Below are 15,463 nucleotides of genomic sequence, written 5' to 3' on the forward strand. Positions count from 1 at the left end.
AAAAGTACACAGAATCCTCGGGGGTGTTCTCTGTTTTGTTTTTGGAGCTAAAACAGTATTATCTTCTGAAGGTAGTAGGGACATGCATACATAAATGTTATCCAGTCAAAATGGCTAGAATTGTGCCTTTCATGGTCTCTAAAACTTGACTTCCTTGGTGAATCTGTCAGTACACTTTCACTGCCTGCACAATGAAGTTCTGATTCATTTTTAACCACTGGAATTTTTCAATGTCATCATTTCTGGTTCAGTGATTTTGCACTTTGAGATTGGCAGGCCATGTCTATTTGGTTAGCATTATTATTATATTATTGTTATTAACAGGGTTATCACAGTCACACTGTTTGCTCTCGGTGTGATAAAATAAAATAGACTCCCGAGGATGACACACAGTATGGATCACATACTGTTTAACATATGCTTTTGCCAGAACATAGTGCATGCGCTTTACCTTGACTTGCTAAGACTGATTAGCAGAAAGGCATGGCTAATAATGCTGGTGGTAAAAATAAATAAACAAAAACAAGACAAAGATTGCCTGCTCTCTCTGTGCCTAGCCTCAAGTCGTTCACCTGTGCTTAAGATTGTGAAATTTTAATTATTTTCATGACAGAAGAAAAAGGACTAAAGACCTTGTGCTTTCATCTTTATTTTGTTTTCTTGGCTTGATTAATAAGCTTAAGTGTTGAGAAAATATATGTAGTCTTAAATTTATATAAGGAACTTTTTCAGTTAACTAAAATCATGAACGTCCGTTCCATAATTTAAATGCATCATAAGGGAGATCAATTTTATAATACTGTTGTCTGACTCTTTTAAGACCTTCACCAAGTTCTGAGTTTTTAAAGACATAGTTCAAAATTGCTGTTGAAAAATCTGTATTCTTGCCAATATTCTTGTTTTGTATTAGATTTTTAAATACCAGCAAAAGGATTACCAGCAAAAGGATTACCTCGTGGAAAGTCATCAGAACCTTATTCAATTGCTTGAGATTGTTTTGTTTCACTTAACAGTGGTTTTCTTTTTATTTTTAGAAACTCAAACGTTTAGATAAGTTATGTTTTCACTAAGTGTTTAAGATAAACTCTTTTAAAGAAAATTTAATATGTTATAGTTATATCTTTAGTAACTTTAAGTCTTTATCATAGACTCTGTACATATGTTAAAATTAGCATTTATCAGATGTGTGTGTCATCGGCTGAATGACAGAATAAACATATTTATGGTCATGAATGATGTACTTTGTAAAAAGAGTTCAAGATATTAGGAAGTATACTGTGTGTTTTTAATCCTGTATAATACTCTGTGATACTTTTATAGAACAATTCTGGCTTCAGGAAAGTCTAGAAGCAATATTTCTTGAAATAAAAGGTGTTTAAAATATACCTGTTTCAGAGAAATGAACCTAACTGTTTTGTGGCATGCCCATTCCCTGCAGTTGACTCCTAATAACTTCAATCCTTGTAACTTGACTTACATGACTGACTATTAGCCACACTTGGAAAAGTGACCTGAAGCCAGATCAGTGACTTCGGCATGGTTGCACCTCACTACTATCAGGGAAGACGCGGCAGAGGCAGCACCAGGGCCTTCCTGGACACATGACCCGGGCAGATGCAAGGGCTCCAAGCTTGGTTTAATGCTCTTGCCATCTTGAAATACACTGACATTTTCCACTGGGCCCTGCAAATCACATGGCCAGTCCTGGGCAGCACAAATGGAGTACTCCACAAAACAAAACAAAACAAAACAAAACAAAACAGGTAACATCCATCCAAGGCAGTTTGGGCACTTTGGGAACCATTAACTTTGATGGAAATAGAAACCTAATCCCTCCCTAAGACCCACATTTTCTGATTGACAAACCCCATCTGCTACCTTCTGTGTCACTTGGCCCTCAGGTCAAGGGGTTAAGAAATGTCCAGAGGTTAGATATGAAATGTCCAGCAGTTAAAAGGTTAAAAAGAAATAAGGAAAGAAAAAAAACCTAAAGGATTCAACGGTCAATCCTTGGATGACTGAAGAAACCAAAGTTCATCAACAGAACAGAGTTAGGGTTAACAGTACTGTCCAAAGCTGAGTCTTTGTGCCTTGCTTTAAAAAACAATGAATGCATATGAACTGTACATATTCCTGAAACTCAGTGTGCCATTTTCATGCATGCATACAATGCGCACTGATCATAGGCAGCCACCCTTCTTCCCTCACTCCCCACCTCAGCTCCCACACTCCTGGTCTCTAGCAGCCACTATTCTACTTCCAAGTCAACTTTGCTTTAGTTTCCACATATGAAAGAATGTGCAAATATGTGTCTAACTTGTTCCTTTACTGTAAAACGTAACTAGGCCAAAAGTTGCTACCTTAGAGAAACTCCATGTCAGTAACTATTTATGCTGTGCCTCCGATGAGAAAGAGGCCAGAGAGAGACTGTCTCCCAGGACTGTATCTCAGAAATTGAAAAACCCCTAGAGCTGGCTGCCTACCAGCTCTTGTTTGATCTGGTGCCCAGAAAGGCCAAGCTGCCTGTCCATTCCGCCTCCCTTACTGATCAAGAAGATGGAGAGCCAGCCCTCTCCACTTTCCCCATTTATACTCATTCACACCATACATGTGCATCTGCAGAAGTACACACACACACACACACACACACACACACACACACAAATAAGCTACAATGAGGCCTCATTTGACAAGGATTTCCCACTTGGTAAGGAAGGAACAATGAACATGAAATTTAAGATCTATGCCAACCTCAAGACTCATTTTTTTTTTTACTATGTATGTTTGTTTAGGAAAGTCAAACCGGTCTAAAACAACTTTATAGGCTGGGGATTTAGCTCAGTGGTTTTGCTGCCTGCTGCGCAAGCGCAAGGACCTGAGTTCGATCCCTGGTACCAAAAAAAAAAAAATTAAAACAACTTTATAGAGTTTAACAAAGTAAAACTGTAAAACGAGGTTTAGATTGGGGTGGCAAATTCACAACAGAAGTGCTTTCTTTTCTCAAAATGTGTCAGGGAAGATACCAGTGCATTTTTCCATTGAACTAGAGCATTTGTGGCCTCAGAATCCCCGACACAGTCAGCTACATCTCAAGGCGGCCATCAACATTGTTGAATCAATGTTGACATGAGGGACGAGAGCCCACTCGCCACACCCAAACTAGGTCATCCCTGACACCCCCTCCTGGCCTTGTAAAAGGGGCGGGGCGGGGGGAGCGGTCCACAGGTACAGCGGAGCCCTTGCTTCTCATGCTGCAGACAGTTCCACTCCCAAAACCCCTCCCCACCACACACGCAAACACACAAGTCCTGTGATCACCAGAATCTGCAGGTTTTCTTGTTTAAAAAAAAGAATATTCAACCCCCCCCACCCCCACCCCAAGCCAACACACCTGAACATGTTGCTGTTCTAAATTTAACTTGTGTGTTTCAAGTGGGCATTAAAGCCCAGGCCTCCCACATGCTAGGGAAACACTGCCCCTGCTTTGTCGTTGCTTGTTTTGGAGACCATGTTGGGCTAAGTTGTCCTGCCTGCCCTTGAACTTTGCTCCTTCTGCCTCAGCCCCCCAAGCAGCCTGGGATTTCGCTCATTCACCATGGTGCCCAACCCAGATTTAAAAGATTGAAAAATTATTATTTTTAGGTCTCACCGAAGATTCTTAGCTTCCCCAACGTAGCCCAATTCTGTTTGATATTTCCAAAACTGATTTTAATAGAAAACACATCTTTGGTCAATAATTGATGTCCAGGGTGATCGAAGCCCCCATCTGCTCTGGGCCCATCTCTGACCTCTGCCACCTTGCCGCAATTGCCACACTCATTGCCAGATGAGCCGGCCCTCGCTGCCACCGCGCAGGTCCTCCTGCTGGACTCTCTCGTGCCCCTCTCCCACCCAGACCCTGTCTCCACCGCCTTACCTGTCAACGCCTCCTCTCCCGAATTCACACCGCCTTCCCGGCTCCTTTCCATCCTTCCTGTTTATCTGTCCCCTCCTGTCCCATCTCAGCCTCTAGAAATCCCATCCACCCTTTAGTGCTCGTATTGTTTCAAATTTTATCTTTTCAGCTAAGCTGTCCTGGACTCTACCACCCCGGACATAATCTCATAATCTCGCTCCTATTTTACACTCCTTACCAAGTAAGAAAACTAATGTACCAAGTCCGGGGCCTGGAATGAGAACAACTGGCCACACTCACCACCTCTCTCTCCTTTTTTGACCCAGAAATAATGGGGTGATGGGCTTCTAGGCCCCAGGGCTGCCTCTGCAGAGGCCACGCTTGGGGAGGGCTTTGCCAGCGCGGCGCGCCGCTGGATGGAGCCAGCAGAGGGAAGGACTTTCAGAAATCAGACTCTCCCTGCTGTTATTAGGGCGCTCCTGCCCCCTCGCATGGGGAATCACAAATGTGGGAGACTAAGGGACCTACACATGTTGGAGTCTTTTGTGCTGCGCGTTGCCTCGCTCTTGGCTGGAATATGGAAGCGGTGAGCAAACGCATCGCCCTCTTTCCGAATTTTCGGCACCCTCACCCGCTGTACCCCTCACACACGCACACGATATGGGGTCTAGAATCTGTATTCTCTCCCCGTTCCTCTTCCCCCACGTCCCTCCACTTCCCAAACCCAACAGGGCAGAGACGCAGAGCTTAAGAGGAACCAATCCAACCTTGGGTAGGTTTCAGTAAGCGAATAGAGGCCATGACCCTTGCCACACAAATATGTATCCACGCTGAGTACCCCCATTCCGGTCAAGGCCAGGAAAGTTAGCAGAGCATGTGTTCTCCACAATGACCGCTAGGTGGCACTCTAGTGAAACTAAATCCATCTTTGCTTGGAGCCAGCACGGGCCCGCGGAAAGCGACCGCTTACATTGATTTCTGAAGAACCAGCGCTCTTGAGTATTGCCTTTTGGCTCCGAGTATTGCCTTTTGACTAGAACAACTTGATCCATGGCAGGCTTGCTCCTTCTGCAGTGCCTAGGATCTTAGCCATTCCGGCAGACCAAAGAACAGTTTTAGATTCCTACTGATTTATGTTGGTATTACGAGTGGGAACTGCATCAAACTTTGACATTTAAATTCAAAAGTGAGCACTGAATATTGATCTCCTTGCTTTCCAATGACTTTGTGCAATTAAAAATGTTTTTTGGCTCCAATACACTGCAGCCACAGAGGCCATCTCTGTCCAGCTGGCGATTTTTAAAAGAAGAAAGAAAACTAGATGTTTTTTAACAGCTCTTAAAACATAGGTTGAACAAAGTCTGGGGCTAAAGCAGGGAAGACGATAACCATGGCCTTTCCTCACCGTTCAATTCTCAAAGTGAAACACATTCTAATGTGCCTGTGTCCAAAAACCCCGAAGCAAAATGTCTGTCTACACCCCAAAAGGTAGAAAACTTAAGTTCCTGAGAAATCCTTCTGCCTAAATTATGTACACATAATTGAGCAGACTGACCAAGGCTTACCACCTACTTTGTGTAAATAGCTCCTTTGATGAATACAGAAAGCCAGGGGGAAAGTAGGGGTTTACCAGAAGTTCAGCACAGAAGCACACACACACACACACACACACACACACACACGGAGAGACACACACACACTCATGCACTTTGGGCCACTCTGACCCTCTGCTTTCTGTGTGTGATGGGGTAAAAGAATGAGACACGGAAATCCACTGCCCTGCTTTCAGCTGTGAAGTACTGAAGGTCTACTCTAAATATAACCCCTCTGTACTCCAGCCTGGGAGGCATGCTGTTATTTCCACGTCTCTTTTACCTCCTTCCACCTCTCACCCAAAAGTATGAGGTGCCAGTGTATTTAGAAAACACTGCTGTCAGCGGAGACATCCAAATCCAGTGCTTTGAAGGGAATGTGGGACATTTTGCTAAGCGAAATAAATCGGGCACAGAAAGACAAATATCACATGTTCTCTATTATATGAGAACACTGAAAAAGTTGATCTCGTAACAGTAGAGTGGAATAGTGGAATAGGGTTTTGAGGGAGGGCGGGATGGAGAGAGGACAGGAATGGGAGCAGGGTGCCATTGGAGAGGAGGAATCCTTTCCTTTTGTTGGATCCTACACATACCCCGTCCACACTGGGGATTGAACCCAGAACCTCACCGTGCTAAGCAGGAGGAATAACTTCTAATGCTCTACAGCACAGTAGGGTAACTACTGTAGACATGTAATTGTATGTTTCAAAAAACTAGTAGAGAGGATTTTGAATGTTCTCAACACAAAGAAATGATAAGTGTTTGAGGTGATGGATAAGCCAATTACTCTAATCTGATCATTACATTGTATACATGTATTAAAATGTCTTACTGACCCTTATAGATGTGTATACCCACACATATATGTATACATACTTACATACATATCCATACATATATACATCTGTATGTATAAATACATACACATATACTTTTTAAAAAATTTAATGCTTTTTCTCCCCAAGTGGAGCCTAAGCCCAAATTCTTGCTCCTGTCTCAGAGCACTGGCTTCTGGGCCATTTCAGCAACCAATAATTTTCCTGTCACCCAACAGATTCAGAAGAAAGGCTTTCAATTCACTTGTTGACCAACTCATTTATTGCCTTTGGGAATCATTTGTGTGTGTGTGTGTGTGTGTGTGTCTGTGTGTGTACTGAAGATTTTCCCTTTATTTACCAACTTTTCGAATAATGAGTTGTACTCCTTTGGAAATCATTCTTAACCCATCACAATCAACCACACACCACTTGTTCCAGGACCTTTATTTTCAGGACCCCAGGCAGTTAGGCAAACCATGACACTAGTGCAGGCCAATGAAATGGGAGCAGAAGTGATGAGTTCTGCCACTTTCTGACTCTACCTTTCCTTCCCTCAGCAACCAAAAGTGGCTCTGAAGGCTCCAGACAGTGCTGCTGGGTCCCTGGGAAATTGTGGAAGAGAACCCCAATGGACATGCACTGTGAAGGAGAGTAGACCGTGTGCTTTGAAGCCAGAGATTTGGGGGTTAGGTTATTCAAGCATAACCTAACAAACATATTCAAGGCACACAGTTCTCCAGGATGAAAGTCTGTCCTGAATTTTAATAAATAATGAACAACTTGAAATTACTTTTTTTGGTGACAATTAAGTAAGTGCTATAATTGGCTCTGAAAACTATAATCCTACCAGCTTACCATTGAACATTCTGCTTCAAGACAAAGTTATCAGTTAGGTAAGGAGTTAATTTTGAGGAAGAAGTGGGAAATCACACACTTCTTCTCTCCAAACAATAAAAATCGAGACAAACTAATTTCAATGCCACACACTTTATTCATTTTTTCTATTTTTTTTCCTTAATATTCAATGATCAAGTATTCAAGATATTGTAAACCAAGGTTTATCAGTACATTGACAATCAATTTCATTGAATACAAGGAAGTCATACATCTTTTAAATTAACCCTAACAGGTCTCTGAATAAATATTCATCTTAAAATCACAAAATCAAACTCCTTTACGTAAAAACTCAAAACAGCCCTTCTTCACAAGCACACCTCTACACAGAAAAACACACGCACACTGAACACACACTCCACGGAGACTCTAATGCCAGTTTCTTTATTCCATTTCCTTAAGCTAAAATGTTAGAGGCTGGCCGTCCGACTTCATGCTTCCACAGTAATATTTGGGGGCCTGGGGTAGAGGTACATCTATTTTAAGAAAAATACCCAATGCCAAATCTTACCAATTATTTCTATTTTCCAATTCTACATACAAACTTTAAGCTGCTTTTGTTCCCCCTTTGGTTTAATACGTCCTTGAAATTAGTTTTCAGTGACATTTTCTCTTTAAATTCTGACCTATATAGTAGACTACCAGAAAAAGACAATACCTTTAAAACCTCACTGCTAAAAACACCTCATATGGGTGTACACTTTTTGCAGAAAAATAATGTGAAATGGCTCTACCTCTCTCTCAAATTATTCTTAACATATGATCCTTCTTGCTAAACTAAATACCAAAAGCACTTGAGTTATCTACAGAAAAACTCCCTCGGGCACTCTTTAACAGTTGAAATAAAGAGTGATGGGTGCCTGTCTTCTGGGAAATGTTCCAGAATTCTAAAATGCAAAGCACATATAGCCCCTTATCAGTGAAATACTGTGAATTCAGTAGTGAACATGCATCATTGAATACTTTTAGCACCAAGGCATATTTTTAATGTTGCAAAAGCAAACAGCTAAGGAGGGTTTCCATCACCTTGGACCCCTCCCTAGGGCTGAGTAAAAATGAAGCGCTTACAATGAACCCTCTTTAAACACACACAGATCTGATTCCAGTGCAACACGAAGTCCGGGACAGACACATCAGCAGCATCTTGGAAAATGAAGAAGAGAGAAAAGACAGAAAAGATAGAGTGCACATGGCAATGAACTTCGCCTGCCAGCCACAGGCTCCCTTATGGAGAAGGAAACGCCAGGTGTGTAGAGGCTCCCTATGTGTCCATAAAACAGAAAACTGGCCAGGCTGCAGCCTAGGCCATTCTGGAGTCAATACAGTGTCTTGGTACCTCAGTGTGCACCTGTGTCTGACAGTCACATTCACGTTCTGCTTCACCTATGGTGTTTCAGGCCCGAGCACCATCCTGCTGCTCCTTGGTGCATTGGAAAATTCCCACATACACTTCGGTCTTTCCAAACTTCTCCTTGGTGCACATGGTGTTTCTGCAGAAAAGGCTCCCAAAACCCCCAAAAACAAAAACAAGGTACTTCCTGGCACCAAATCCACCAAAGAATGCAAGCTGGATTGTGGGCCGAGGAATTTTCTGGGTGACTGGTGAACACACAGGATGCCATGACCTCCCCAAGCCACCCCTGGGGTCACTTCTCTGAGGTCTGCTCTCCCACGTGCACCCTGCTGTCCTACTCCTCAAGGCAACCATCAGGGCCAGTGGCTCGCTATGTATCTTGTGTCTGTTCACTGTAAGTCTTTATGGGGAATCTTAAAACTCACATCTGCCCCCAAACTAAGGGAAATATTAACATTCTGAAAGGAAAAAAAAAGAAAAGACCTGAAATCCCCAAAGCTCAGATTCAACAAATCTGAACTACCATGTTTCCATACGTTTCATTTCAGAAGCTTTGCTGACATTAACACCAAAATTGGATTTGTTCTATATTAAATATAAACTATAAGTAAATATTTGAGGTATGTTACATTTTTAATATTACACTTCGCTAAATAAATGAAATTTACTATAAAAATCTAATTAAACATTAAATGCTGATACTTTCTACAGTTTTTTTCTATTTATACAAGGAAATAATATCTCTAGTCTTCAGAAACAGTAATGCATCAAAAAATGAAATGCATTAACCTCACTATTTTATAATTACATTATGCCTCTGTTAACCAAAAACCATGATCTGCATTATTTAATATAAGAAGTGAAAATGAAGCCAGAGAAACCCACATCTCCACCCTGACTTTGTCACTCTGTATGATCCTGAATAAGTGCCTTTACTTCTCTGAGGCTCAGGTTTGTATCTGGAGAGAGACAGAGAGACAGACAGAGAAGGAGAAAAGAAAAAAAGGAAGAGAGGAAGGGAAGGAAAATAAGCCAGAGGGCTGGGGTGCAGTTGCAGTGACAGAGCACATGCTTAGCACATGCAAGTACCTAGGTTCAATCCCTAGCACCACCAAAACCAAAACCAAAACAAAACACCACCATATTGCAAGTCAAGAGGATTAAAATAAATAATATGTAGTAAGTATTTGCAAAATGCTCCTCAAGGGCCACTAGTTAGTTTCCTCTCTGATCCGCCTTTTTCTTCACCCCCAACATTTTGACACCATGATTCTGAATGACTTTTGATATCTCTCTCTCTCTCTCTCTCTCTCTCTCTTCTTGGGATTGAACCTGGGGCCTTTGTACTGAGCTACATCTCCAGACTATTTTAAGACAAAGTCTCATAAAGTAGCTAAGTTGCCCAGACTGGGCTAGAACTCACAATCCTCCTACCCCAGCCTTCCACAGCCCTGGGATTATAGGCATGAGTCACCATGCCCAGCCTGACTGCTCACTAGGACCAAGACAACCAAAAGAATGTGCTCCCAACTACCCACCCCATACCCTGTGAGGTTCCAAATTAATAAGCTGGACTCAAGGATAGTATATTTATGTATTAGAGCCAAATAACACATTAATTTACAGAATCGATAAAGGAACAAGATGACCTTTTGCCAAAACAAGGAATTTAAAGCCTAAATGCATAGAGAGTGACAGTTAAAATGTCTATGGGAGTCATGACTATAATATATCATAACCAATTTATAAATAAACACATAAGATCTTACATATACAATTAAATACCACCATCCTCAAAATAGTCACTTAGTTGGCTAGCTGATATTCCAGTGATACTACTGCAGCCTAAACCATTTTGGGAGCAATTCTTAATTGGTACATATTCCAAAACTTCATTTCTTCATGATTTTTACTACTTATTTGACATCACCAACAACACACTAATGGTACACCTGTAATTAACAAGTATAGGAAGGACAGTACTAACACTGTGGGGAACATGGTAGGCCAGTTTCTAACCCAGTCACCCCGAGGTTTCATGGAGTAGGAGGAGATGGTAAGCAGTAAATTGATGCTCAGTCAATGATTGCTAAGCGGGATAACTGCTCAAGGAAGAGAAAGGTTGGAGTCTCTATAATTTCCTCTTGTGACTTCAACAATCATAGCACCAAAAAGCACTGCCAATCCTCCCCAAAGTTGCTCATTGAAGTATTATAATCATCAGAGAAAAGTTAAGAAATGATCACTCCTCCTCTGCCTACACAACTTTAGCTCCAGCACTAAAAGATATTTCCCCTTCTAAAGGATCAACGTCATCCAGAGAGGGTGAAGAGGAACACTGAATCCCCAGAGTAGACACTGGGTTAATCAGCAGTGTTTCCTGAAAATCTTCAATGTGCCCACACTGGCCAAAGTTTGACAGCTATCAGCACAACTTCAATCACAGCCAAGCAAGTCTGCTCGATTCCCTGGGAGTGAAGCCTAGGAGCCAAGGGCAAGTGCCTGTCACCTGAGCCATGAGCTTCACCCCTTGGAGTGATTACCCTCTCCATAAGCTCAGCACAACCAAGAAAACCATTTGACCAATCTCATTCCTAGGTGGAGAGGAAAACAACACTGTACTTGGGAATTCACAAAAATTTTATCTGTGTGACCAAGCAAGGAGAGAAACCAAAAAGCCCGAATGGTGGGAGAGTCTGTCATCACCTCTGTCTCGTGAAAACTCATAAACCATGTCTCAACTTGGACACAGGTGAGTATAGGCTCCTTGGTAGAAATAGCCCACAACTCGGCTGGCACTGGGACCCTTGAGTGACCTTGTGCTGGTCCATCAGTGCTGTAGGAGGTGTCTACCTTAAGAACCAGGTAGAAAGCATCCTGCACAGTATCTCAGTCAAAGTGATATGCTGGGAGATTCTGTGAGGAATGGCAGGTAACGAACCCACAGGGGGTTTAGGGACAGAAAAGTCCTGTCTCAGAATTGCTGTGGGAAGGATACAGAAAGGGAATCAAAGAGGCTAAGATATGAAATGATTGTGTCTGATAAAGTGTGATTTAATTGATAGACTGGGTTAAATAACTTTCTCTACTAAGGATCTTACTCTGGATCTGGCTCACAGGTCTCCCTTCTGGATTCAAAATGATTTTCTACCCCAAGGAAAGCTTTCCTGATTTAATTACTCATTTTCAGGAACAGCCACAGCAATTTTCTGTACCAAAAAGGAGGAGGAAGAGGAGAAGGCAGAGGAGGAAGAAGAGGAGGAGGAGGAGGAGGGACAGAGAGACAGACAGAGAGACAGAGAGAGAAAGAAAAAAAGAATACAGGATTTCCAGTGCTTTAAAGTTATAAATAAAATGCTGCAGTGGGACTCAATATTACCTCTGGAATTGCTTTTTCAACTGCTTTGAATGTCATAGTTGTAATTCTTAATTGCTCTTATGTGGGCCCCTATGAGCCAAAGGAATTTTGACAGCCATTCCTTGGAGGAGAAAGCTATCCGTTTCCATGTTATGCATCTCAAATTACAGTTTCTAGACATATTGTTTAGCACACTAGGTTTGAAACCCCTGATGAAATACTGAAGTTTATGTTCAAACTATCAGATTTATGGTTCAGCAGCCTCTTATGACGGAGCAGCCAGACTTAAAGAGAATGCCTTATGAAATGATATAGCCATTCCTTTCATCACGCTATGTGTATGGTTCCTTTGAAGTATTTGAAAAATTCTACCTGATTGATAACTCTGCTATGGCTTAAAATGCTATTAACAGTACTTTAGGGAATGTCCAGCTTCCTCTTTTCAAAAACAAATCTGCTTTATTCTCTGAAAGCAAAGGTAACATGCTGCACTTACATTTTTCCAATCAAATTGCATAGTTGAGGCAAATTCATTTGTGCTTTGTAGCAGAGCTCACAGTAGGTGTTCAAATCTAAAAACTTGGATTTGCAAATGCAAAGTCACGGTGAAGCTCACCTTGGTTTGGAGTGTATACTAATGATATGCACGGCCGTTGCCCTTTCCATGGTTGTGTTAACCATGGACCTCAGCCTTACCCGGTACTGCAGCATGAGCAGTAAACTAACATAGCAGAAGTGGTAACAAATCTACCTAACCTCCTCCTTCTGGAGGAGAGGGAAAGGCTCCAGTCCTATTGAGGTATCCAGCCCTCAGTCAGTATCGGCTGTGTATACTGAGTTTTGTTGGATTGAGGATTGTGTCTGTAGAGGTTAAAAAAGAAAGAAAAGAAGGCACAGGTGTTTCTCAAGCAACTCAACCAACAAAACAAGTGGTTTTCCAGCTTCAGGAGGCGGGCTACACGGCAGCAGGGCCCTCTGCCGGCCCCGGCTCTGCAGAGGACCTTATTGCTTCTGGGAAGGGGCCCGGGTAGGTCTGTGCTGCAGAAGTGATCCCTTTCTGCAAGCCAGTCTCTTCGGGGAACCCCCCCTGGGTGCTGAAGGTTGGGCACGAGGTAGTCCGGGCATACTTCTCGGCCCCGCTGGGCTGGCGCACGAGCTCGCTCACTGTGCTCAGGGGGAGCTCTCGTCCCCTCTGCCTCTGCACTTCATCCTCCTTGTATTTTATGGAGTACCAGGCCAGGAAAATAAAAATAAAGCCAACAAACTTGAGGCCGGCCGCCAAACCAAAGTAGACAAAGCGAAATGATGTCACGTTGTACTCCCAGCAAGAGCCCTGCACCCCGCAGTCCTGCTGCCAGAGCATGCAGGTGGTGTCAATAACTGCTCCAAAGTAAATTGGAGTTGGAATGTATGCTGGGGAGGCAGAGAGAGAGGGAAATAGAAAGATTTAGCACATCTTACAAGAGAAAACAGATTTCAAATTAGCAAAGGTCTTACAAGAGAACACAGATTTCAAATTAGCAAAGGAGATTGCTCCACAAACAACTGATGGGAGTTATTTTCTTGTGTCACTTGATTTTTTAAAAAATATATCACTTTATCACAATTTATTATAAAAACATTCACTAAATAGTAAATACTTAAAATCTTCTAATTTGCAATTCAGAACGTTACTGACTTTTAGGATCATAAAACTGTCTATCACTTGTATATGCGTGACAAATCATCACATTATACACTTTGGGTTCGTTTTGTCAATTATACCTCAATAAAGCTGGAAAAAATGTCTATCTACCAAAAATGCAGTTAGAGAATCTCCTTAAAGTAAAGGTAGATTTTGTCACTAAATACTTAAGAAGCTATACTAGACGCCTTTATTGCCTACCAAAGTTCAGTAACAGCCAGTTTTTGTGGGTTGAGTCCCAGTCCTTGGATGCAGGAGGAGGAGGAGGAGGGAGGAGCTGGCTCCCCTAAGCCACACACCACATCAAAAGGCGAGTTCACAAAGGCACTCGGGTCATGGAAGTAACTATGGCATAAAATCCATCTTGGAAGCTTACAACACAGCACAGCTTTGTTGTCTGGGCCATGCTCAGGACAGCTCTTGAATCCCACAGGAACGTCTGCCTGGTAGGAATGCCTCATCGCTGGCTACTCCCCTTGCCAAAATGTGTCCACAGCCTCACCTGCAAATACCTACCCCTCCTTTAAAGTCCTCTCATGCAGAAGCACTCAATTCCCACTGCGTTTTGTGTACACCTCCATGCTGTTAACTATCACATAGTATTAATTTAAACTGTTTGCCAAGTTGACACCCTATAAGCTCCCCAACGGCAGGGCCATTGACTTGCATGGGAGAGCTGGCACTAGAAGAATGCTTGAAGGAAAACTGAAGTGCAAACTGCTGGATCATTCTGAAGAGTGATTTTCGCTTCTAACATCAAGTTCTTCTTAGGGCAAAGTTGAGGACTTTCCAGCACTTGTCTTTCAGCAGAACCTCAATGCATGCCTTTTAGGCTTCCCAGCCCAAGAACCTATCAGGATACCTCAAGCATGCTCAGCAAAAGTGTGATGGGTGGAAAGGAAGAGGGGAGGAAGGGAAGAAGAAAAGAGAGGGGGAACAAGGGAGAGAGGATGGGCAGGTTAACAGAGCAGAAAGCTGTGATGCATAAGCTGTATTTCATGAAAATGAGATCTATCGCTACAATTAAAATTTAAAGCTATGTAAGTACTGAAAATTCTCTTGCTTTGAAATTTTAAGGAAATGAAATTGGCTGGTTAGCCTCACTGCATGTTTCACAATCAACAGAAATTAAGATAAGTTTAAACTACGTAATAAATGGCTGGTATGCTCTCCCTCCCTTATTCCCGGAGCTCAGCATACATCTGTTGACTTAACTTTCCTTCTAAAAGCAAACCAAATAACCCGCTCCATGACATCAAAGAGGGGCAGAGCAAAAAAGAATTATTTTTTTTCTTCTCCTATCCACCCATCCCTTTGGTGAATCGATTTCTTCTTTGAAAATAACACTTTCTAGTTTTAACTACCTATGTGTGTCAGAATTTGTTTTAACCAACACACATTTTAAAACAGTACCTTCTTGTCTTATTGGTATCAGAAAAACAAGCCACACATTAGAACTAGAATCATTGTCCACCTGGGGCTTACTGGAAAATGCTCATTCATGAATTGAGCCAGCAACCACAAATGACAGACAAACTGAGAATTCCAGAGAGGAATAATGCTTCAAAGGTCAGGATGATGCCATTTAAAAATGTTTCACCCTTCAAAAACTAAAATTTGATGGGCCGGGAGTTAGCTCAGTAGCACACACCTGCCTCACAAGTGCAAGGTTCTGAGTTCGATCCCCAAAACCCCCCAAAAAAACTACAATTTGAATCAAAAAACTATTTTTTCATTCTATGAACAATTGTACTGATTACTGGGCAGAAAACAGCAGCTGAAAAAAATGACAAGCTGCCACTTGAGAAAGAAAAAATAAGCTTGGTAGGGCCGGGGATTTAGCTCAGTGGTTTCGCTGACTGCTG

At 42.2% G+C, this 15,463-nt stretch overlaps 1 protein-coding gene across 2 annotated transcripts in view; it reads right to left on the reverse strand.

The window, feature by feature from the left end:
• Positions 1-6,324: 6,324 nt before the first annotated feature.
• Positions 6,325-15,463, reverse strand: part of Slco5a1 (solute carrier organic anion transporter family member 5A1) — a 139,946-nt gene continuing 130,807 nt past the window's right edge. The window contains exon 8 of one of the 2 annotated variants that reach the window (XM_004842069.3): positions 6,325-13,327. In XM_004842069.3, the coding sequence (XP_004842126.1) occupies positions 12,870-13,327 (458 nt within the window). In that variant the 3' untranslated portion in view covers positions 6,325-12,869. The remainder of the gene's footprint in view (positions 13,328-15,463) is intronic. The other variant, XM_004842068.3, reaches the window with a different exon arrangement.

Source organism: Heterocephalus glaber, unplaced genomic scaffold (genome assembly GCF_053883595.1).
Source record: "Heterocephalus glaber isolate CG9 unplaced genomic scaffold, H.glaber_assembly_v1.0 deba00001553, whole genome shotgun sequence".
Classification (NCBI taxonomy): domain Eukaryota; kingdom Metazoa; phylum Chordata; class Mammalia; order Rodentia; family Bathyergidae; genus Heterocephalus; species Heterocephalus glaber.